The 24,287-nt window shown below is 40.0% G+C and overlaps 1 protein-coding gene and 1 pseudogene across 2 annotated transcripts in view; both read left to right on the top strand.

Moving 5' to 3' along the window:
• The window catches only part of FBXO9 (F-box protein 9), a 40,331-nt gene extending 17,590 nt beyond the window's left edge, over positions 1-22,741 (top strand). For both annotated transcript variants that reach the window (XM_027603058.2, XM_027603059.2), the window contains exons 4-13: positions 1,709-1,766; positions 3,143-3,242; positions 5,498-5,625; positions 6,600-6,714; positions 8,130-8,248; positions 8,555-8,645; positions 9,328-9,423; positions 9,760-9,853; positions 11,836-11,987; positions 22,134-22,741. In XM_027603058.2, the coding sequence (XP_027458859.1) occupies positions 1,709-1,766; positions 3,143-3,242; positions 5,498-5,625; positions 6,600-6,714; positions 8,130-8,248; positions 8,555-8,645; positions 9,328-9,423; positions 9,760-9,853; positions 11,836-11,987; positions 22,134-22,242 (1,062 nt within the window). In that variant the 3' untranslated portion in view covers positions 22,243-22,741. The remainder of the gene's footprint in view (positions 1-1,708; positions 1,767-3,142; positions 3,243-5,497; positions 5,626-6,599; positions 6,715-8,129; positions 8,249-8,554; positions 8,646-9,327; positions 9,424-9,759; positions 9,854-11,835; positions 11,988-22,133) is intronic.
• A 448-nt stretch (positions 22,742-23,189) lies between these two features.
• Positions 23,190-23,451, top strand: LOC113927655 (annotated as a pseudogene).
• Positions 23,452-24,287: the final 836 nt, after the last annotated feature.

Here is a 24,287-nt window from a genome sequence, read left to right as displayed (position 1 = left end):
TTTTTTACAAGCAATTTGCCATTAAGTAGTTGAAATTACCATGATAACCAAAAACTTCCATATCCGTTTTAATTTTTATTTTGAAAATAATTACAGAAACATAGGTACAGGGAAGTCACATGTACCTTTCACCCTTTCTCCTTCAGTGATGACATTTTGCACAGCTGTAGTACCATATCAAAAAGTAGCAAATAGACATTGGTACCATGCCCAGAGCTTATTCGGACCTCCCAGATTTATAAGCACTTTTTTGTGTGCATGCATAGAAATAGTTCTGTGCAGTTTTAGTACATGTGTATCTTCCTGTAACCGCTACCATGATCAAGATCCAGACTGGTAGCACTGCAGTGCTCCCTCTTTCTACACCTTTATAGTTCTCTCCCGTCCCCCACGCCCTGGCCATTCCTGACCGCTGGCAATCACTAATCTCTTCTCCAGTTCTCTAACTTTGATGTTCAAAAATACTGCGTAAGTGGAATCATCCAGTATATAACCTTCTGAGATGGGCATTTTTCACTCAGCGGAATTCCCGTGGGATCCATCCAAGCTTGTGTATAACAGTACTTTTTTATTGCTCAGTGGTATTGCATGGTGTGGGTACAGCCCAGCTTGTTTAACTCTTCACTAGTTGAAGGACATTTGGGTTGTTCCCAGTGTTTGGTGATTAATAGAGCTGCTATGAATATTCATGTGCAGATTTCTCCATGAGTATAAGTTTTCATTTCTCTGGCCTAGGAGTGCAGTTGCTTGGTTGTATGGTAAGTGCCTATTTGGTTAAAAGAAACTGCCCAGGGGTTTTCCAGGGTGGCTGCACCATTGTATGTTTCCAGCAGCAGGGTATGAGTGGTCCAGCGTCTCCACAGCCTTGTAGGCCCTTGGGGTTGTCATTCCTTTTTAGCTCTTCTGATAGGCATGTAGTGATAGCTCATTGTGATCTTAATTTGTATTTCCCTAATGGCTAATGATGTTAAGTATCTTTTTTTTTTTTAAAGATTTTATTTATTTATTTGAGAGAGAGAGAATGAGAGATAGAGAGCGCGAGAGGGAAGAGGGTCAGAGGGAGAAGCAGACTCCCTGCCGAGCAGGGAGCCCGATGTGGGACTTGATCCTGGGACTCTAGGATCATGACCTGAGCCGAAGGTAGTTGCTTAACCAACTGAGCCACCCAGGCGCCCCGATGTTAAGTATCTTTTCACGTGCTGTTTGCCACCTTTATCTCCTCTCCGTATAATATGTTGTCTTTTCTAATTGCGTTGCTTATGTTTGTTGAGTTTTGAGTGTTCTTTATTCTAAATACAGTCCTCTGTTGAGTAAGTGGTTTGTACATTCTTTCTCTCAGCCTGTAGCTTATATTTTCATCCTCAAGGTATTTTATGAAGCAAAAGCTTTTAATTTTGTTGAGATCCAGTTTATCATCCTTTCCTTTTATGGATTGTGCTTTTTGGGATCAAGTATAAGAACTCTTTGCCCAGCTGTAGGTCTCCAAGATTTTTTAAATGTTTTTTCCCTAAAAGTTTTGTATTTTACATTTAAGTCCATGATCCATTTTTGAGTTAATTTTTATGTAAGATGTGAGGTTTAGGTCATGGTTAATTACTTTGCCTATGGGTGTCCAATCGTTCTGGCACTTTTGTTGGAAAGGCTGTCCTGCCACGCATACTCATTTTTAATACAGACTTTCAAAAATTGCATTTCACTATTTTTATAGGCTCGAGAACTGTTCCTAAAAGCAGTAGAAGAAGAACAGAATGGAGCTCTCTATGAAGGTAAAAAAACTCAGGGCCCAGGATCATATGGTCATGACATTTCTGAATAACAACTCTTAGTTACTGAACAATTTTTTCTTAACTAGAATATATTTGATATATAGACATCAATCTCCCTATATTTGAAATTTTCTACCAAATCAAAACTAAACATTGTATTTCTATATAACGTCTTTTCAAAAAATATTACTGTGAAGCATCATATTGGTCTACATTTAGGTTTTAGTATTTATTAATTCTTAATTATTAAAGTCTTAAAAATAATTGTTTCTCATTTTAAAATAGTGTATTCTGTTATGGGTGAAAACTACTTCAGAGGAGGGGAATATAAAAGATAGTTTCAGGAACATACACGTATTTTCTAATTTACATTTTACACAAAGGAATAACCTTCAGCTTTGTTTCTCTTATTAACCCATTAGAAATGCATAAACAGAGCGATGGGGCATTTTACTGTATTAGATGTGTAAGTAGGCTTCCATTTTGTGATAATAAAGCTAAAAATTGGAGCATGGGAAAAATGCTTGTGCTTGAATCACTTGAAAATGTCCCCAAAATAACATTTTCAGGATTACTGCATTTTATTGGCAAGTTTCTTCTAGTGATATTTTTACTCAGATATTAAAAGAGCCCAAATGGTGAACTCCCTCCACAGTCTTCATTAGTTTGTGAGAGTCTCATCTCCATTTAGTGTACAGTAATTCACCCAGAATAATAGAACACAGCAGAATATATTGAATTGAATAGAGTCCATCTAAGGAAAGAAGAGCTAGTTGGCTTCTGCAGTCTCAAGTTCTTTTGTATAGCTTTGTGGGAGAGATTACCAAATATCATAGCTATAAACCACCTGGCCAGGAACTTTATAAGAAAATAGGTTTTAAAGGTTATTTAGCTAAATAATGGGCGGCTGGACTAAAGGAAGTTGGATTTGAAGGTTAAATTCAAAAAAACTCTTCATTCTACCTAGTAAGAAGCATTTGATATCCTCAACTCTGCATCCTAGGAAGAAAAGGTTGCTTAGAGGTGTTTTTCTTGGGGCTACAGCAATTGCATTTCCAAAGCCTGAAGAAAGACAACCAAATAAGATCGCTTCTAACAGTACAAGGCTGAGGGAAAAGGTGGGAAGGGCTAACAGCAGAGAGTGAAATATGACGTGCTTAAACTGCTATAATGTGTTAGCTTTAGAAAAAAGAAAGGTTATTTCTGAGTAGTAAGGCTTGGAAATAAGTTTGTTCACTGAACTACTGTTGCATATAGAAAAAAGGAATTTGGCTGTTTGTAAAGAAAGTTACCAAATTAAACCACAGTTACGGGTAATCAAAGGAAATGACAAAAATGTGTGGTCATAGCTAATTTAGCTTTATTTCTTCTTTTAGCCATCAAGTTTTATCGTAGGGCTATGCAACTTGTACCTGATATAGAGTTCAAGATTACTTATACCCGGTCTCCAGATGGTGATGGCGTTGGAAACAGCTAGTGCGTATATAATTCGATAGACAGTATTACATAGAGTTTGTTAAAACTAAGCATCTTTGCCCTGTTGACTCTGAACCGTGATAAGAAGATGGTGGTAATTCTGTTAAATTACATAGTCTTTAGTACAAAGACTTGTTTATAAAGTTGTAGAAATTTTTTTTAGTTAGGGAAATTTTAAGATTTAAAATATAGAAATGCACGTTTTAAACAGATATAATAAAGATAAGGTGATGAGTTTTTTTAAACAAAAGCAGTGATTATTGAAAGTAAATTAAAAGACATTTCAGCTTTCTGAAACCTATTTTAAAAAAGTCAAACCTATTAAAATATAATTAGGCCAAAGTTGACAAAATGTTAATAATGGTTGAAATTGGGTGATGGGTACATGGGGTTTCATCAAACTAGTCTTTCTCCTTTTCGATATGTTCGAAGCTATACATTTTTTAAAAGTTTTTTCATTTTATTAAGAAAATGCTGAATTATAACAACTTTATTATTCTCTTAAGGTATCTGGGAGGACATTGTTAAGATTGTAACTTTTTTTTTTAAGATTTTATTTATTTATTTGTCAGCAAGCAAGCGAGCACAAGCAGGGGGAGCGGCAGGCTGAGGGAGAAGCAGGCTTCCTGCTGAGCAAGGAGCCCGATGTGGGACTCTGTCCCAGGACCCTGGGATCATGACCTGAGCTGAAGGCAGATGCTTAACCGACTGAGCCACCCAGACATCCCAAGACTGTAACGTTTGTTTAAAAGCCCAGGTGCAGGAGAGAAGCCATGTTTCTTTAGGTAGATGCCACTTGCATCAAAGTCATAAAGTGGCATTGATAGTTTTACCCGGACAAAGATCAAGAGAACATATTTTGAAATACTTTTGAAGTTATTTGCAAGCCAATTATATAAAATTGTTTTGGCTTAATCTATGTCCAAAAGCTCAATTTGCTCATATTAGAAGGGAGGAGAGTCTCTACCCATGAGAGAATGTCAGGTTAGAAAGGAGCAGTACATAGGAATATAATGTTTTTAGTAATAAAATATTACTATCATGTTATGGTATTACCTCTGTCATGAAATAATTAAGAAGTTACCTTTATGGATAACATGTGCTCATTGCCAGTGTTTTTTTTAACCACTTACAGTATTAACACTCAAGCTTTGGATAGTAAAGACATGCCAATGAAATCAGTCTTAACTGTGGTTTTGAACTTGGAGGCTAACGATGTTGTTCACCAAATGAAATTTAACAGTGTGAGGTAGTTCAAACTCCAAACGAATCAAGTAGGCTTTTTCTAAGCCTTCTTTATACTCGGGTGGGCTTTTAGACCCAGCTCTTAGCCAGCTTTATGAATAGATGCAGGTGCTGTTGAGAAAGGCTATATTAAAACGTGGATGAAGCATTTCTTTCTTTCCCATCCCTTTGTACAAGCCCAGATGTAGTGAAAGTTCTTGGAGGATACAGTTGTTTTTTTCTTACCCGGTCTAATAGTCCCTGAAAATCTCTCTCCTGGTTTTGTTCTTGTTTTCTGCCTTCTATGAGATGCTGGTAGAGCAGTCCTTGTGCCCACCTAGCCTCTGCCACACGTGCATTTGTCGTATAATTAGGGTATAATTAGCCCTTCTGGGTCTTCGGACCTCATCCTCACCTAGGCCTTTTTGTAGGTCTGATCGCTTTTAAGGTTAATTTCAGCAAAAATTAAAGGCAGGTTTTTTTTAAACTCTAAACTACTCTTTTGTTTAGATGATTGGTCGATGATTTGTGGGCCCTGCTAAGATTTTTTAAATTACATATTTTCCTCTCTTAAGGTAGGGTGATAAGGCACATCTGTTAGAAAACCCTTGGTAAGTAAGAACCACAGATGACATCTGTATATTTGATTTTTATCCAATTAGAATGGATTATAGTCACATTGTATGGAATATATTTACATAAGTTTTTTTTAAATCGTTTGAAATTATCTTTTTCACTAACTCAAGAAATCTCTACAATAAAATGGACTAATTAAATCTCAACACTTGTATCCAAAATTCTAGTTTTTTTCTGGGTGAGAATGAAAATTACTGAAGCTTTTTTCATCAGAAGACTTGGTATGGCCCTCCTTTGTGAGGCAGAATAAACTTTTATCAAATCAAAAAAGTATTTAAGACAGTTTGCTTTTGGATGACTTTTTCTGAAGCAGATTTGCAAGTACAATGAAAAATCAATTTCTAAGCTCTACTTTTGTGGAACAAAGCACTTAATTTATTCACCTCCTTTTTCAGCATGGAAGATAATGATGACAGCAAGATGGCAGACCTCTTGTCGTGCTTCCAGCAGCAGCTCACGTTTCAGGAGTCTGTGCTCAAACTGTGTCAGCCTGAGCTGGAGAGCAATCAGACTCACATATCAGGTATGAGTACATGGTTGTTAGAACTCAGGGAAGGCACACTTTCACTTTAGATTTATGTTTTCCAAACTTACAGGGCCAGATAACTTGCCAGATAATTGCTCTAGTTCAAAGTACGTTGGGAGAGCTGGTTATAATTACTGTTTGCATATACTAATAAGCTTTTCAAAATTGAAGTAGAAAGGAGTTTGTAGTGCAGTTCAAGGATGCCCTGCTTTATTCAGTGAAGATCTAAAAGGGTATCTGAGTTGTTGAAGCAGCCAAGAAAATTAGAGGAAGGCTGGTGTCATCAGGCATTGCAGCCTGAGAGAGCAGCCTGTTTAAAAATGAATGTTTGGGGGCGCCTGGGTGGCTCAGTCAGTTAAGTGTTCCGACTCTTGGTTTCAGCTCAGGTTGTGAGATCGAACCCCAGGGCTCTGTGCTCAGCACGGAGTCTACTTGAGAGTCTCTCTCTCCCTTCTGCCCCTCTGGCTTGTGCTTACACACACTCTCTCTCTCTCTCTCAAATAAAAAGATCTTAATAAAAATGAGTGTTTTTTTATTTTTATATGTTAAATGTTTAATTGGGGATTTTCCAGAGAAGGACACTTGAAAATATTCAAGGAGATGAAAATAAGTTTTTAGCGTTAGCAAATGCAAATGGATTATGTATATATACATAATTTGATACACAGATATACATATCAGACTATTTTAATAACACTTATTTTAATATCTCTTGGTGCTAAAATGATCTTTTGAAGGAAAGGGTGCTTTATAAAAGTAGCTTCTGATCTGTTCTATACTGAAAAAAACATTTGTGTCTTGACGTTAGAAAGCATTATGACTTTTGGATAATTAAATACACTCGTGCACAGCTCTGAGCCATACTGAGGGTGTGATTCACACATGTTTGGGAGTACTGAAGCTGCCTGCACCGAGAACAAGACAGTAGAGTAAACGAGGAGAGTCACTGAAGGGATGATTTTCTTTTGCAGTGCTGCCGATGGAGGTCCTGATGTACATATTCCGATGGGTGGTGTCTAGTGACTTGGACCTCAGGTCATTAGAGCAGTTGTCACAGGTGTGCAGAGGATTCTATATCTGTGCCAGGTACTTTATCTTTTTAAAACAACTCAGGCAGTGGTGAAAAAAGAATGATGGACTTTTGCCAGTTTTGATTTAAAAAAAAACTTGATCGATATTCTGAGTAAAAGCTTAGAATGAACGGTTTTGCCTAAGCTGTATTTATGTGATTTTCCCAAACCACTTAGCCCCTAAAGTCTAGAATGCACTAGGTTTCCAGGGTATAGAATGTTAGGTAGAGCAGATGTAGTCACGCATATTACTTCCATAGGGTAGTTTGCATGCTAGCCTAGATGATTTGGAAAAAGAATTGTGCTAGGAAAATAAACTCAAGTCATCTTTAAATAATGCTAAACCCATTAAGTGGTAATGATTTATATTTAGATTGCACTAGAATTTTTTTTTTGGCCCATTAGAGGTTGTCCTATACTTTTAAAATATTGCTATGTGAAGAATAAACATAGTTTAGTATAAAATGATTTGAGGCTGGTAATCTTTCTTGGATATTTTACATAAAAATATGTACTTTGTGGGGCGCCTGGTTGGCTCAGTCGGTTAAGCAGCTGCCTGCAGCTCGGGTCATGATCCCAGGGTTCTGGGATCGAGCCCCATGTCGGGCTCCCTGCTCAGCAGGGGAGACTGCTTCTCCCTCTCCCTCTGCCCCTGCTTCTGTGCTCTCTTTCTCTCTCTCGCTCACTCTGTCTCTCAAATAAATAAACAAAATCTTTAAAAAAAAATATTCAGTTTTGTATACTAATCCCATAACAGAGTCTTGTTGGTGCTACCTTAAAAATAGATCTCTAGTCTGACCATTTCACCCTTGTCCAGGGACCCTTCTTGTTCCGCCCCTGTTACACCTGGTCTGGGTTATGGCAGTGGCCTGCTTCCCCTCTTATACCCCTAGAACACCCCGAGAGCAGACCACCAGAGTGCTCTTTTGAAAGCATAAATCACACTCAGAGCTCCTCAGTGGCATCCATGTCACCTAAATAGCCTGTACGCCCCTCACTCCCCTGCCCCTTGCTGCCTCTCCAGTCATGTAGCCTGTGAACCTGGCTTAGTTTGCCACAACCATGTGTGATTCTCGTTGAGCGCACTGGTCACACTCCCCCTGAGAGCCTTGCACTCGCTGCGGCTTCTGCCCAGGTACTTTCCGGCTGCTGTATCTGAAATAGTCTCTCTTTCCCCACCGCAGTTGTTCTTGTCTGTTTACCCTGCTTCGTTTGTTTTTGCACTGAGCACACTATCTGAAACTTTTCTCTTTGTTTTCTTAGTTTTTGTTTGCTTTCCCACAAGGAAAACAGCAGGGCCTTTGCCTCGTCTGTCTGTCTCCAGAGCCCTGGTCAGTGCCTTGCAGGTGCTCATCAAATTCTTGCAGAAATATTTCTGCATTTAGGGACTTAGCCTTTTTTATAAATTGATGTTATGCCTTTATTACCTAGAGACCCTGAGATATGGCGTTTGGCCTGCTTGAAAGTTTGGGGCAGAAGCTGTATTAAACTTGTTCCATACACATCCTGGAGAGAGATGTTTTTAGAAAGGCCCCGTGTTCGGTTTGATGGTAAGTTGAACTCTTTAGAACTCAGGAGAAATAGTGGTCTAGCATGCTGATTTTTGATAAGTACAGTCTTAATTTCCTGAATTAAGAATACAGACCTGAATACTCTGATCATACTTAAAGGAAACCACAATAAAAATAGAGCTGTTATACGCAACAATGAATCATGGAACACTACATCAGAACTGTATGGTGACTAACGTAACATAATAAATTAAAAAAAAAAAAGCTGGAAACATGTTAGGTGATTCTAAGTTTTATTTATGTTCCTACTTAAAAAAAACCTAAAACTTTCTTTTTTTTAAATAGGAGTGTATATCAGTAAAACGACATATATTCGTCAAGGGGAACAGTCTCTTGATGGTTTCTATAGAGCCTGGCACCAAGTGGAATATTACAGGTACAACTGTAGTAAACTGAGTGAGTGAAAAATTCTCTCTCTCCAAGTATTAGTTCATTAGTTACTGGGCAGCTGTTCTTTGTGGCTTTTGCATTTATCCACACGATAACCCTCAGTATTTTTATCCGGTTTTGTAACAGGAACTGCACTCAAAGAACCAGGAGGTTAATACAAATTATTTAATTCCTCCTAGCCTCTAAATCCAAGAATCACTTTACATTTTAGAGCTCTTCCTTGTATTTTTGCTTTTGGTGGGACTTATTTGCCTTTTCAGTTAGCTCGAGCTCTTTCAGCCTTAATGGCCATCAGATGTTACTGGCCTTGAGACATAAGGAGACATGTGAACTACTGTGTATGATCATTAGATCTCACTCGACCTTAATTAGTGCTTTAGGAAAAAACACACACAGCTTTAATGGAGGTATATTTATTTTTATTCAGGAGTAAAACTGAAAGTTTGACAGCTCCCTCTAGGAAAGATAAGACTGTCTTCACTTCTTTTTCGCTGGCCTCCCGGGTTGCCAGTCGTGTTTGTTTTAATGATGCTTTGCTGATTTTTTGGCCCATGGTATTTCTGATTTGATTTCACAGCAATGAACAGGTTTAGGTGCCAGGAAATAAGGACATGTTTTATACTTTGTGTGTGTGTGGTGTTTTTTGGTGTTCTTTTCTTTTTACACAGGTACATAAGATTCTTCCCTGATGGCCATGTGATGGTGTTGACAACCCCTGAGGAGCCTCAGTCCATTGTTCCTCGTTTAAGAACTAGGAATACCAGGTAGTATTTTTCTATAGTTTTCTATTCAGGTCACATTTCATGTGGTTACTTGCAGGTTAATGTAATCCAGTGCTTCCTTAACTTAGTACCGGCTGATAAAAACGGCACTCAGCAGCTGCCCTTGTGAAAAATACCAGTGCCTGGGCCTCTCTGCCTAGGGAGTATGTTTCAGTAGGTCTTGGGAGCCTTAGCAAATTAGGTTTTCTCACATCCTAGCTGATTCTTCTCGGGCAAGTTGAGTAACCACTATTAGAACCCATTACTTCCTAGATTATTTAAATACATGTAACAACTGATTAATAGACTTGGACTTAAATTGTATTTTTTAATTTTTAGAACTGATGCAATTCTTTTGGGTCATTATCGCTTGTCACAAGATACAGACAATCAGACCAAAGTATTTGCTGTGATAACTAAGAAAAAAGAAGAGGTAAGTGAGTGGAATTAAAGGTTCTCTATTTCAGTACCCTACTCATTCAAGCATTCTTGATTAGAAAGGATAAGAAAATACTGTTTCAGGGCTCCTGGGTGGCTCAGTTGTTAAGCGGCTGCCTTCGGCTCGGGTCATGATCCCAGGGTCCTGGGATCGAGCCCCGCATCGGGCTCCCTGCTCAGCGGGCAGCCTGCTTCTCCCTCTCCTCCCTGCTCAGTGTTCTCACTCGCTATCTCTGTCTCTCGCTCTCAAGTAAATAAAATCTTAAAAAAAAAAAATACTGTTTCATAAAATATACTGTTACACAAAATGTACATTGACTTACAGCCTCTCCCTGAAGAGAGCTGGAGGGTTTTCTAAAATATGGGGTTTTTCTTAATTGGATCAGCTTGTTTTTCTCTAAAATGATTTCATTTTCTGGTCCAGGTCTTTTACATTAGAAAATGTAAAGCCAAAATGTGCTATGAAATAACTAGTGAAATTATACCTGAATATGTTTTTTAACTATTCCTGTTTTGAATCATAAGGGATTTCCTTCCTAAGTTAGCTCATATAGATAATTTTTTTCTCAAGGATGTTCTTACAGAGAATTTCAATTTCTACTGGAAATAAGCTAAAAAGTAAGATAATTTCCTTCTTCCTGTTCTTACAAAAGGGAAAAAAAATGCCAAGCAAATATTGTTGAATTATTGCAGTCCAGTATTTTTAACTCTTAACACATTGAGGGCCTAATTTTTTTCGCAACTTTCCTTTGTATGCATTTTTCAATCCTGGTTTTAAAAATGGATACCCAAGGAGTCAGTTGTGATGTAGTTGGAATAAATACTTGCCTAATGCTTTTATAATTAATACAGTTTTTAGAAGTTTTCCTTATATCAGATCCTCCTCTCTTCCCTGGCATCATGTGTTAGGGCAGGGTTTCATCGGTGTCCCTTCACCTGTGGCCACCGGTTGCCGGCTTCTCTGCCTGCCTCGGGTAGGCTCCAGGGATCTGGGGCAGCCGTCTGAGGGGCAGAGGTAGCTGCTATGGCTGTGGCCTTGGCCATGAGTTTCCTGAGGTCAGAATTAGGGAGTTATGGGCCCTTGTTTAGGTCTTATCTTATAAAAGAGTTTAGGAACTCCTATGTTGAGTACCAGTTTTCTCTTCAGAATATGATACAGTGAAACCATGCATAGTGTTGACATTCTTGTGTTGTTAGCAACAGTATTTGCAGAAGCGTGATTCTAATGAACCTTGTCCACATCTGTTTCTTCATTGACTTTTTTACTGTTATCACAAAAGATAAGTTCTACTCCATGCTTCTTCTGCATCTTTCACCAATTTATCACTTTGCCTCTTTAAAAATTCCCATATTTTCAGTAGAAGGAAATACTAGGCTTACATGGAGAAAACAGAAGTTTTCATTTCCAACTCTGCAACTGCTGTGTAATTTTGGTTAACTTGTTTGACCTCCTGGGGTCTTCGTTCTTTCAGCCGTTAAACAGCAATGTACAATCATATTTATTTTTTATTTTTTATTTTTTTTAAATTTTTTTAGAGATTTTATTTATTTAATTGACAGAGAGAGACAGAGACAGAGAGAGAGGGAACACAAGCAGGGTGAGTGGGAGAGGGAGAAGCAGGCTCCCCGCCGAGCAGGGAGCCCAATGCCGGGCTCGATCCCAGGACCCTGGGATCATGACCTGAGCCGAAGGCAGACGCTTAACGACTGAGCCACCCAGGCGCCCCTGTATAATCATATTTAACACTGGGGGTGACTGTGTTGATTAACTGAGCCAGTGATGGAGAGAGAACATTTTTGGAGTGCTTAACATTTTTCAGGGCACTCATCCACTTTCTCATTTAATACCCAAGACCCCTCTACTGTGTGCAGAGATTGTTACTTTTATTTTCACTCTTGCATAATAGATTCCTGTAATATTTATATGTATCAGTGAGGGGAGGTTTCATGATAGCTCACACACCTTTTCTTTTACAGAAGCCACTTGACTACAAATACAGATATTTCCGTCGCGTCGCTGTGCAAGAAGCAGATCAGAGTTTTCATGTGGGACTCCAGCTGTGTTCCAGTGGCCACCAGAGGTTCAACAAACTCATCTGGATACATCATTCTTGTCACGTTACTTACAAGTAGGTGAATGTAGTACAGATGCCAAAGTTGCAGAATAAATGTGTACTTCATTATCAGGCTTAGGAAACTCTCTGATTTTAAAGTCCTCAGAGTTGATACATTATAAAACCACCTTATGTTCCAGGATGTTGCATTACAAAGTATCACACATCTCCTCTAAATGCCTCCAGAGTTTGCTGTGCTCTGTGTAGAGAGCTGTCACCACGGAGAGGTCCCTGGCCAATGACCATCTTTTCTTTTCTTTTCTTTTTTTTTTTTTAATGACCGTCTTTTCGGTATGATTCTGTCAAGCATGCAAAGGAGTGGACCAGGAGGTGGTGCTCTCCCCAGTGCCCGTGGGAATAGGCATGGGAATGGGGGCCACCACTTTGGAATTAGAATGGTACTCAGTCACCTCTAAGCTGTGTGTGCGTTACCCACTCATTGACTTACTTGAGTCACTTTTAAAACATCAAATCTTTTTTCTTCTCTTGTGTTTCACTCTTACCATTTTTTTTTTTTTTTTACTTCTGGTTGGTTTATCCTCCAGGATTATACACTGACTTTAATACATCTATTAGGTGGTTCCTATTTAAAGCTCTTTGTGTTAGGAATTACCTGTAAGGAGTAATTAAGGAACAGAAGCATGTGTGTGAGAAAGGAACAGTACAGAAGTAGGTGAAACAGCAATGTGTGTGGATAGTGAGGTTGGCTGTTTTTAGGTTTGAAAGAACATTGGTATGTGGTCGACGGCTCTTGGTTCCAAAATAGAATCCAAAATTCTGAGAGACAGATTTTGAGGTCACTTCTATTAACCTACTTCACAACCTTGAGCACAGGGTTGAAACCTACCTGCGGCCTGTTTCCATGCTTTCCCTACCCGTGTGAAAGGTCCCGAGGACTGAGGAAGCATTCTTCTTTCTTTTCATTCTTACCTAGCAGTCCTGTGTCTCCTTTTTGCTTCTCTCAGTAAACTGTGCAGTGGAATGTTCTATTTTCCTCTCATAGAAAGAAAGCAAACTCAGAGTAGTACCAAATAAATAGAAAGCATCATGTTTTAGGGAGGAAAAGGACATTATTGTAGGTGTCATTTGTAACTGCTAATGCTCACATTGACGTCCTTACTGTATATATAAAGTCGCTTGAATATCTGCCTTTCTTTCTCCCTTTGGGGGACAAAACTAAACGGCTGTAGTGGTATTACTTATCATCAGCTTCCCTTCCCTCCCCACTGGGATGATGCTGTTGATCGTGCAAATATTAAGTCACTAAATTCTATTCTAGGGTTATGATTCTTCTTAAATTACATTTTAACAAGATCCTTAAAATATCTGTAGCCTTTTACTTAGAATTTCTAAGGAATCTGTTCAAAGGACATAATCAAAAATATCACATTTTTTTTTTAAAGATTTTATTTGAGAGAGACAGGGAGAGAGAGAGCATGAGCAAGAGGTGGGCAGAGGGAGAGGGACAAGCAGAATCCTCTCTGAGCAGCTTATCACATTTTTAATTACCAAACAATGAAAACAGCGTAAATCTCCAACAGAAAGGGAATTATTGGGGCACCTGGGTGGCTCATTCGGTTAAGTATGGTCATGATCCCGGCATCCTGGATTGAGTCCTGCATCAGGCTCCTCATTAAGTGGGGAGTCTGCTTTTCTCTCTCTCTCTGCCCCTCCTCCCACTTGTGCTCTCTCTCTCTCTCTCTCAAATAAATAAAATCTTTAAAAAAGAGGGGGGAGATTATTAAGGAAATTGTGGTGCAGGCAGACAGTGAAATATTATGTAATGGCTTCTGAAGAGTATTTAATAATGTGAGGAAATGCATATGTCAGAATGCTAAATGAAAAGTAGGATTACTGATAGTATTATAATCTCAATAGAAAAGCTCGATAGGTTGAGGTGCTTGGAAGGTGCACCTTCAACTGACCCTTGAACAACACAGGTTTGAGCTGCATGCATCCACTTATAATGTGGATTTTTTTTTTATAAATACATTACTGTAAATGTATTTTCTTGTACTTTTCTTAATAACTTTGTTTCTCCTCTAGCTTACTTTACTGTAAGAATACACCATACATGTAACATATAAAATATGTGTTAATTGATTTTGTAATTGGTAAGACTTCCGGTCAACAGGTTATTAGTAGTTACGTTTCTGGGGACTCAAAAGTTATATGTGGATTTTTGACACCCCAACCCCTATGTTGTTCAAGGGTCAGCTGTACCTCATATTGTTATATTAGATGATGGAATGATGAGTGATTTTTTTCTTTGTACTTTTCTCAGTTTTTTAAATTTTTTACAGTATGCCTGTTAAATAACAAAGATTTTACCAAGTAAAATTTTTAAAGATCTAATTGGCTTTATTAAATGATTCGTGAATGGGGAGCTTCGAGGAGTTGTATAAAATGGAAGGTTTTATAGAAGGAGAGCAGGGCAGGAAGGTTATTAGCAAAAGAAAAGGATTGTTTCAGGCAAGGACATTTTCTCTTGAAGGGAAAAGCAGAGGGTCTTATGCAAACTCCTCATTTTCCTTTGGGGAACCGAGAGGGCCCATGTGGCAGACTCATGGGCGCCCATCAATAAATTTCTGACTGACCAGTTTATTTATTTATTTTTAAAGATTTTATTTATTTATTTGACAGAGATAGAGCACAAGTAGGCAGAGAGGCAGGCAGAGGGGGATGGAGAAGCAGGCTCTCCGCTGAGCAGGGAGTCTGAGCGGGACTCGATCCCAGGACTCTGGGATCATGACCTGAGCTGAAGGCAGCCGCTTAACCAACTGAGCCACCGAGGCGCCCCTGACTGACCAGTTTAGACTGCATTTCTGGGGGAGGTTGAAACTGCAATTAATTTATATATTAAGCCCCACTTTGGGAACCCATCCTGAGTGATGCCATTTTGGGGCCTGTGGTTTTCTTTTTAACAGTTCTTTCTTTTTAACAATTCTCAGCTTAACTGAGAGATGTGATCAAAATTTAAGGCATGAGCACCAACTCTCAATTACCCTTTTGTAGTTCGCCCAGCTCGTGTTGATCCTTTGTGTGGTACCCACAGATCACGATGCTTTTCCTTCATCTGTGATATTGGTAGGTCACAGCTTCATGTTCCAGTCTTAGATCATTTGCTTGGTGATGAGTGGCTGTGAACATACATTTAAAGCTTTTGAGAGAATATAATGCACCAAAGAGATTACTATTACTATAGGTTATTATTCTTCTTAGTATTATTCTTACTGTTTGGACTATTCCCAATAGTTGGAATGTACTTATAGCCATGGTCCCCCAGACCCAACCAAACCACAGAAGGACCCTACTGCAGGAGTCATCTTTTTAAGCCCAGTGCCTTGCTCAGTGATCTTATACAATTTTTAACTTCTCCATCAGTGTTAGTCCAGGCACAGTAGGTGGTATTGGCCACAACACAGATACCCACCTCCTTGCTCAGCTAAAAGATAATCAAGGACAACTTTGGCTAGAGAGTCCAAGGATCTTTGTGGTGCTGCTTTTGCTTTAGCAGCAGATTTTGCAATAATTTTGAGAATTGATCATAGCCTCATTTATATGTATCCCTAACCAAGGAAATCGGGACCTCTGTAAAGGAGTGAATCTGAATCGTGAATGTCTCTTTTTTAATTCAACAATGTAAATTTAGGAGATTCAACCAATGAGATCTTTTATTTTGCTTGTGAAAAGTTAGAGGCACAGTTAGATTTTCTCCTAGCCTGAAATAAAAGATTGTTTTAAATTCCAGAGGTTATACCCCTCCCACACCCACCCCCTTCACGGTGGCCTGGGAGATACAGATGAGGGTGTTATCTTTCCAGGCCAATGCCAGAGAGAGGGAAAGGAAAAGAGGAGAAAAGGGTTTACGTTTAGTGTATGGAGTCTCCATCCGTCATCTGGGGTGGAAGCAGACTACTTCGATGTCCGCTACTTTTCTTGCTTATCACTTTGATGTGGAGGTCTCCAGCATCTGTACAGGACCAAGTGTCGGGTGGAGCCTTGGCTCTGGGATGTGTACCCAAGGCTTAATACTTTATAGTTCCGCAGCAGTGTCCGTGGTCAGGAGCACCTGGGAAGGTCCTTTTCCAGTGGAGCTGGAGAGTGGTTTTCCTCTGGCAACGCTTATACAGTCACCAAACTCTAGGCTGTGATGAACAGGTTTCTTTGAATTGGGATCCAGGAAAGCTTCTTGAATTGATGGATGACAGGCTTGAGCATAAGACATTAGAGACTTAAGTGGGTGCCTGGGTGGCTCAGTTGGTTAAGCGACTGCCTTTGGCTCAGGTCATGATTCTGGAGTCCCGGGATTGAGTCCCAAATCGGGCTTCCTGCTCAGCAGGGAGTCTGCTTCTCCCTCTGACCCTCTTCCCTCTCGTGCTTTCTATCTCTCATTCTCTCTCTCTCTCTGAAATAAATAAATAAAATCTTAAAAAAAAAAAGACATTAGAGACTTATAGTAGCTGGTCATACGAGCAGGAGATAACAAGGGACCACAAGGTTGTGTCCTGATAGAATTCCAAGAAGTTTGTAAGGTCTTCGTTGAGGCGCATGTGATTTGTCCAGTGAAATGGATGCCTTGATCACTGGAGAGAGTGGAAAGTATACCCCAAGTGAGGAACACATTTTGAAGTTCGTTTGTTTTGGTTGGTTTTTCCTGTGAAGACATCAGTCTTACAGCAGGGGAAATCTCGACCCATCTAGAAATCACACACACAAGAACAAGAACCTATTGATCACTCATAATAGCTTAGGATAATGGCTGACTTTGTCTGATGTTTACTAAAGTGTTTGTTTGTAGGTAAACATAATTCAGGACAAATAAAGCTAAGCAAGACAAAAGTTTATAAATGAGCTTTTCAGCAACATTTATGAGTATGAGCTATACATACTAAGTGGCAGTTGAATGAAGTCCACCTGCAAGTGTTTGAAGGATCCAGAGGGCAGAGGTTTGAGGCCTCTTGGAACAAAAATAGGTTACGGGGGTGGGGGTGGGGCATGGGCAGTGGTAGTGACCAGACAGGTCAGGCATTGCTGGTAGACTATTTTTGTAATTTTATAGAAGTCTATCAATGTGTGTTTATAATTTGAGTCTTTGTCAATGTGCTGTGGTGGGTGAAGGAATGCAAAAATTAAAATGTGGGATTTGCCAGGGAGCCAGGAAGAACCGGGCCATCCAAGTTTCTGTAAGTGTATGTTTAATTTGCAGTCAGTGCTCACTCATTTCAGTGTCTTCGGTTTAGAAGCAGGCTGTTGCCATGTTACAGGGACATCAGGGTGGCAAGTCTGGTGATGCGGGGCCATGTTTGTGGACCCAGAGTGGACTTTAGCCACTTGTGCTAAGCCTGCTTGTGTTCCTGCTCTCGTGATCTCTTTCTCTGTCAAATAAATAAATAAAAAAATCTTAAAAACAAACAAACAAAAAAAAACTAATGCATGTTATGTTAAAGGTGAAAACCAAACATCCAGAGTGTGCATGAAAAGAGACTACTACTTAGGTTGGCTTTTTGTAATAATCTGAGAAACGGTGTTTCCCTCAAGTTAGAAAAGAGGGAGAAAAGCAAAAATGCCTAAGATAAGGCAGCTCTTCATGATGTGACCAGTAGTTTTGGTATGCAAGTTAAAAGGACATCTGATTAGGACCTTGTCAAATATAGCTTGGAAAGTATATTCCTAAGGAGAGTGGGAGTCGAAGAGTCTCTGTTGTTTTGCCACCATGGCTGGATTAGTCAAGACCTGCTGCAGCCAGCCAGTGGATACCAAGTTCAAAGCTTTCCTTGTGCCTACTAAAGCAACTCTTACGTACTTAACTTGAAGCTGAAAATAGTATTTTTTCAAATTATATTTTCTGTCCATTCAGATTCTTTTATTTTTAAATATTTATTTTAGAGAGAGAGTGCGGGGAGGGGACGGGCAGAGGGAGAGAGTGAGTCTCAGACTCAGAGCTGAGTGCAGAGCCCGATGCAGAGCTCAGTCTCATGACCCTGATCATGGCCTGAGCCGAAACCAAGTGAGATGCTCCAAGTCAGACGCTTAACCGACTGCACCACGCAGGTGCCTGCCCCAGTACACTCAGATTGTTAATAGAAAAGCAACATACATTTATTGTGAGAATATTAGAATAAGTATTCACTTACAGCGAATAAGCCTCATTAGTTTAACAGGTCCTTTGGAAGTTTGTCACAATTTTTTAAAAAAGGTTTTAAAGCACTTGCCTTATAAGTACGATTACAGATTGTTATGAAACTGCAACCAAAGTCCAAGAACTGTTTTTTAACAGAAAACTAAATTTTGCACCATATTACTTTGATATTAAAACTCATTTTTTAAAAAAAGATATATTTTAATCTTAACCTGCTTGACCACACATTAAAATTCCTTTTCAAAGATTTGTTTTCCACAAACCTTTTACAACTTCTTTTCTACATCCCGATTTTGTCTTTTTTTTTTTTTTTCTTTAAACAACCAGCTTCATTTTAGGACAAACTTACTCTCTATTTCTCATACCTTATTTTATGAAAAATACATCCTGCTTTCCTGGCATACAAAGATTTAATTAGAATTCTTAATCCTTAAAAACCTTAATTTCTAGTGAAAACTAAGAAGTGAGCAATTTTGAACTGTTACACTAGCATTTTTTCAAAATTGGCATATTTATGAGTACATTTTAAAATTTCTAGAGCATGTGCTGTTTTATATGTTTCCATGTATCATTAGCATGTTTAAATCTTTTAGTTCCTTTGTAATATGAAGACAAAAGTAGATAAACCTGTGTTTACTAATTAATGTTTAGTACTTTATCTTATTTGGAAATGATCTAGATATTTAATGAATTTAACTTAATTCATCATTTAACTTAACTCAGTTTAAGGTTTTAGGTTATCAAAAAAAAAAAGCTGGGGAAAACTAAGTAGACAAATATTGCTGAAAAGCTCATTTATGAACTTTTGTCTTGCTTAGCTTTATTTGTCCTGAATTATGTTTACCTACAAACACTTTATGTTTTGTGTGGCCACATCTTAGAAGAGAGAATGTGAATTTACCTAGTAAACTCAGGTAGAATAAGTTTAATGTTGATAACTAAAAACATGTCTTTTAATTAAACCATCAACTGTAATCTAGCTTTTATATCAAATATTTTCCTGGGTCACATGCACTTAAACATTTGGGTTAGTCTCTGTATGATTTTCAGAATGCCCATCCTTACAGGCACTTGCCTTCAAACCCACTAAATAGAGCTGTTTTACAAATTCATTTTAGCGATACCATCAGAGGTAGAAAGTACCACATAACTATAACACACATGTATAGACACATGTGAACAGACTGACTCAAGAGACCTTATAGCTAATTTTGAAAATCCTGCCCTAAAATAAATACAGGATTTATCAAAGTCGGATGTGAGTTTGTTTTTCTGGTAGGTTGAATACGATGAGGTTAGCTGGCTACATGGGTAAAGCTTTTCTTTATATACATCTTTGGAGAAGACACTTAAGTTTTGTATTTGCCCTTGGCAAGTCAAGTTCTAAATGACTTTGCCCATTTTGTTTTTTCTTGTTAAGAATCATCTCCTTAAGTTTGCATTTTAAGGAGATGAACTAAGGAATTCCTGGAGAAGACCAGGTAGAACATTGAACATTTAGATTTAAAAAGCACAGGGAAAAATGCAAGCTCTTTCTAGAAGAAATTTGGTTTCCTAAGGCCAATAATGTACAAGCTGTCGAAGATAAACAGGGGACATTTGGGCATTGGTAAAAGAATAGGGGAACTTTCAGTTGCCTATAGAGCTGCGTTTGTGGTTTCGCAAAGATGTGTAACATAAGGACCATTGCTTTCAGTTCGATCCAAAGAATTGGATTGTAACTTAAATGGCATCAGAGGTTCTCCACCTATCCAACTCTCGTATCCTCAGTTTGCTTTTTTTCCCCTCTGGGTACATCATTCTAACTTTACATATTTGTGGCAGTATTGAATAGCTTCTGTTGGGTAAAAGATGAATCAGCAAGGACGGTACAGAGGATATCAACTTCCCCAAATCTAGAATCATTCACAATGATGGCCAAAAGAAAGAACCAACAACCTGCATGTCCCAGGCAGGCAGAAAGCCAAGGCCAGTAATGCCAAACCAGAGGAGCAGGAAGGCAGTAGGTGTTGCTGGGAGAGAAGGGATCAGTAACCAGTGGGTCTGGATTTAGAAGGGAAGGACAGTGTGATTTTATTTTTTGTGTGACTGGGCAGGCAGAGATTTGGAAGTGCGGACTCTGGTAAGAATTTTCACCTTTTGCTGGCTTCTGCCAGTTTTTCCAGGATCCCCTGGGCATGATTGGTATCTGCCAGTTTCCCCTTGACTGTCTAAGGAATAATGTAGCAGTTTATCAGAAAATCCCTCAGTTTCGTTGACTCATGGGAGGGCCCTGCTTAGAAGGTAGAGAACAGGGTGTCTATAAGGCCATTAACTTGGCAGAATTTGGTTGATGTTTAGGTAGTCTTTTAAAGTTCAGACGAGAAGGAGTACCCAGTCTTATAGTCTTGTTTTAGGCACCTACCTTTTTCTCTTTTTAATTTTTCTTAACTTATTGCAATGAAATCTTTCAGTGAAATGGTTTTGGAACTTTGAAACCTTTTGGAGGCATCTGCATGCCAAATGAAATGGGTATCCCATTCTGTTTAATTTGGGAACTCGTGCTTTCAGGTCTACTTCTTAAATGATCTTATCTAACTGGAACATTCCCCATAATGGCCATTGTATTTCTAGGTCGCGATTCCTCTAAGGGCTGGCAGCACGTCGGTAGGACCCTAGTCACAGAGTTAACCCACATCAGCCTTCTTTTGGGGCACCCAACCTGGTGGTTTCCAAGCCAAGTGCCTCAGGACACAAAACAAGCTTAGGAAGATTTTGTCGTTTTTGCTAGGTATCTAAAATTTCTGGGACTGTAGTTCTTAGACATGAAATAAGCAGGTGTGCCAGAAGGTGGCATGCTTGACCCTTCAGAATTTAGGAATCTTCTGAGCTGAACGAATACCTGAAAGGGATATGCCATGGGGCTGGGGATTGGGTGTGTTTTACAGTGTACCTTGTTGCCTGGAAAGTTTCTTGAGATTGGTGGGTGACCTAGTGCCAGGCTAACCTGTCTCACGACCAACTTATCCCATCCCAGGAGTGTTCTTGAGGTGGTGAGCACTTCTAACGGCCTTTAAATGCTCGACCCATCCCCATCAATTCTTGCAGCTTTTTGGCCTCCCAAGATCCCCACTAGCGACAGGCATTACACAAAACCAGACAGACAGACCTGTGCACTTGGGTGTTTTGGCAGCACTGCATCTCAGCCATAGGAGGGCCCTGTGCCCACCGCCACCAATTCCTGCAGCGCATGGCTTTCCACCAGGGACTGTGGTCTGCGGGGCTAGGGGCTGGGCTCCAGGCATAAGCACCTGCCAGCTCAAGCCATCCTGCCCTGTACAGGAACGCTATTTAGATGGGGAGCTTGAACGTCAGCGACGACAAAAAACTCCTGAGAGGAACTTACCCATGGCCCTCAAAATGGTGAGGAAGACAGTGAGCTCAGAAGGTTCACAGGGACCATGCCTATGTTCTCATCGTCCCCAGATGCTGCCAGAAGTTCCCTTTGGATCCTTTTGCTGCCACCGAATCTGTTAAATGACAAAAATTCAACCAAGTAAATTTTAATTGTCTAACTGGCTTTAGTAAACAAGTCCTGAATTGGGCAGCATCCCATCGAACAGGTAGAGGGGAGCTCGGAGGAGTTGCACAAAATGGAAGGTTTTTATAGCAGGAGGGTAGGGGCAGGAAGGGTTGTTCCAGGCAGTGCTGCTTTCCCTGAGAGGGAAGAGCAGGGAGTCATACCATGCAGGCTCCCTCATCTTCCTTTGGGGGTGGAGAGGGCCCATCAGAAGATTTCTGACTGACTTGAAACTGCATTTAGATTAGGTATTAGGCCCTGGTTTGGGAACTCTGTCTAAGTGACACCATTCTGGGCTTGCAGTTTTCTCTTATCATGCCTCTATCATTTCGAATTTACTGAGATGAATTCAAAAATAAAAAAGACTAAAGTGTAAGATAAACCCTCCCCTCTAAATATGTAAGGATTTTAAATGAGTTGAAATATCCTTGTAACTGGTAATTTTGTGCTTTCTTTCCAGATCAACTGGTGAGACTGCAGTTACTGCTTTTGAGATTGACAAGATGTACACCCCTTTGTTTTTCGCCAGAGTGAGAAGCTATACTGCTTTCTCAGAGAGGCCTCTGTAGGGCTTCACATCCAGTCCTCTGTCACTGTTGCATGAGTAAAAGTATATAGAGCAAAAGAGCACCTAAGTTATAAATGTACATATATATATATGGAATTGGAACTTATTTTACATTGTTAGAGTTCTTTTAAGAAGAGTATAAATTGATTATTTTTTTTATTTAAAAGGGATAGTTGATACTTGGGGTATTTTGTTTTGAAATTAAGAAGTTGAGATTACAAGTTGTTTAAGCACATTTATGTTGTGAAAAACCTTCAAATGAGCTTTAAATCATGTCCTTTTTCAAGAGGATTTCTGAGCAGATTTCTGTCACATAAGTCTCCTTCCGCCTGATCATCCCAATATTTACTTGCTTCAGGGGAGGGCTCCACTGGATCAGCATTTCTTTCACGCATGACATAGCGTCTTTGCACTAAAGACTCAAAATGTGAAAACTTGTTCTGAATTTGTTTGAAACTGTTTGACCAATAAAAATAATAAACATTTCTTTCAAGAAGATATCTTTGGGTGGCCTTTTTTAAACGTCAGAGTCATAAACAGCCCTAGGGTAGCCAGCAAAGGCTTAGGAGTCTGCCTCCTTCCATCTGTGGTCTCTGCAGCCGCATGACTGTAGGTCTCCACCCCCCAGCAGAGAGCCCTTCAGCCAACTCGGCTGGGTATCTCTGTTCCTGAAAGAACACAGCAGGTGATCGCGTCAACCCAGGCCCAACTCTGTCCAGAATTAAAACGGGGAGAGTGCCTGTGTTGCCTCCCTGGGGATGGTGCCATTGCTTTGTGGTCTCAGAGTTGGTGTCTGGCAGACCTCTACCAGAGTCAGTTCTGTTCTCGGCGGTTCACACACAGCTAGGGTTGAAGGCGCACACACTTTCAGAAATCAGCATCTGTGACCCAGCCCCAGCAGCCTCTCCAGATCTGCACCCGCTGTCAGCCCTGCTCTGCAGCTGTATCATGAAGAGAGTGGCCCGAGGCCTTCTCACACTGGCCGGCCTGCCTGCCTTGGAAGCCAATGACCTGGTTGATAAAGACAGTCCCCTGTACTACGACTGGGAAAGCCTGCAGCTGGACGGGATGATTTTCAGAGGGCTCCTGTGCATCGCTGGAATCTTGATAGCCTTGAGTGGAAAATGCAAATGCAAGTCCAATCAAACACAGCCCCGTACCTGAGAAGGCCATTCTGCTCATAACTCCAGGCTCTGCCAGTACCTGCTGAGCACAGGACCAGCTTCGTGGCACTCTTGATATCAGCTCCCATGCTGTTCTCTCTCCACCTAGGGGCCTTACCCTCCACGATGGCCTCTCTCCCCCAGGGTGGGCCCTTAGGCTCCCTTCTGGTCAGGAGGCTGTCCAAAGCTTATTTCTAAATTAAACTGTCTCATCCCTCAAAAAAAAAAAAAGAAAAAAATCAGCATCTGCCGCCACAGATGCTTTCAAATTCATATTGACATTAAAAGATGCTTCCCCAAGTTCCTGCAATTCGATGTGGGACAGGTCTTTTAAAAAGCTAATGCATGTTGGCACCTGGGTGGCTCAGTTGTTAAGCATCTGCCTTCAGCTTGGGTCATGATCCCAGGGTCCTGGGATCGAGTCCCACATCGGGCTCCCTGCTCGGCAGGAAGCCTGCTTGTGTTCCTGCTCTCGTGATCTCTTTCTCTGTCAAATAAATAAATAAAATCTTAAACAAACAAAAAAAACTAATGCATGTTATGTTAAAGGTGAAAACCAAACATCCAGAGTGTGCATGAAAAGAGACTACTACTTAGGTTGGCTTTTTGTAATAATCTGAGAAACGGTGTTTCCCTCAAGTTAGAAAAGAGGGAGAAAAGCAAAAATGCCTAAGATAAGGCAGCTCTTCATGACGTGACCAGTAGTTTTGGTATGCAAGTTAAAAGGACATCTGATTAGGACCTTGTCAAATATAGCTTGGAAAGTATATTCCTAAGGAGAGTGGGAGTCGAAGAGTCTCTGTTGTTTTGCCACCATGGCTGGATTAGTCAAGACCTGCTGCAGCCAGCCAGTGGATACCAAGTTCAAAGCTTTCCTTGTGCC

The sequence above is a fragment of the Zalophus californianus genome, chromosome 7 (assembly GCF_009762305.2).
Source record: "Zalophus californianus isolate mZalCal1 chromosome 7, mZalCal1.pri.v2, whole genome shotgun sequence".
NCBI lineage: Eukaryota > Metazoa > Chordata > Mammalia > Carnivora > Otariidae > Zalophus > Zalophus californianus.
Note: the sequence above shows the minus strand (reverse complement) of the source record. Positions and strands in the feature narration are given on the sequence as shown.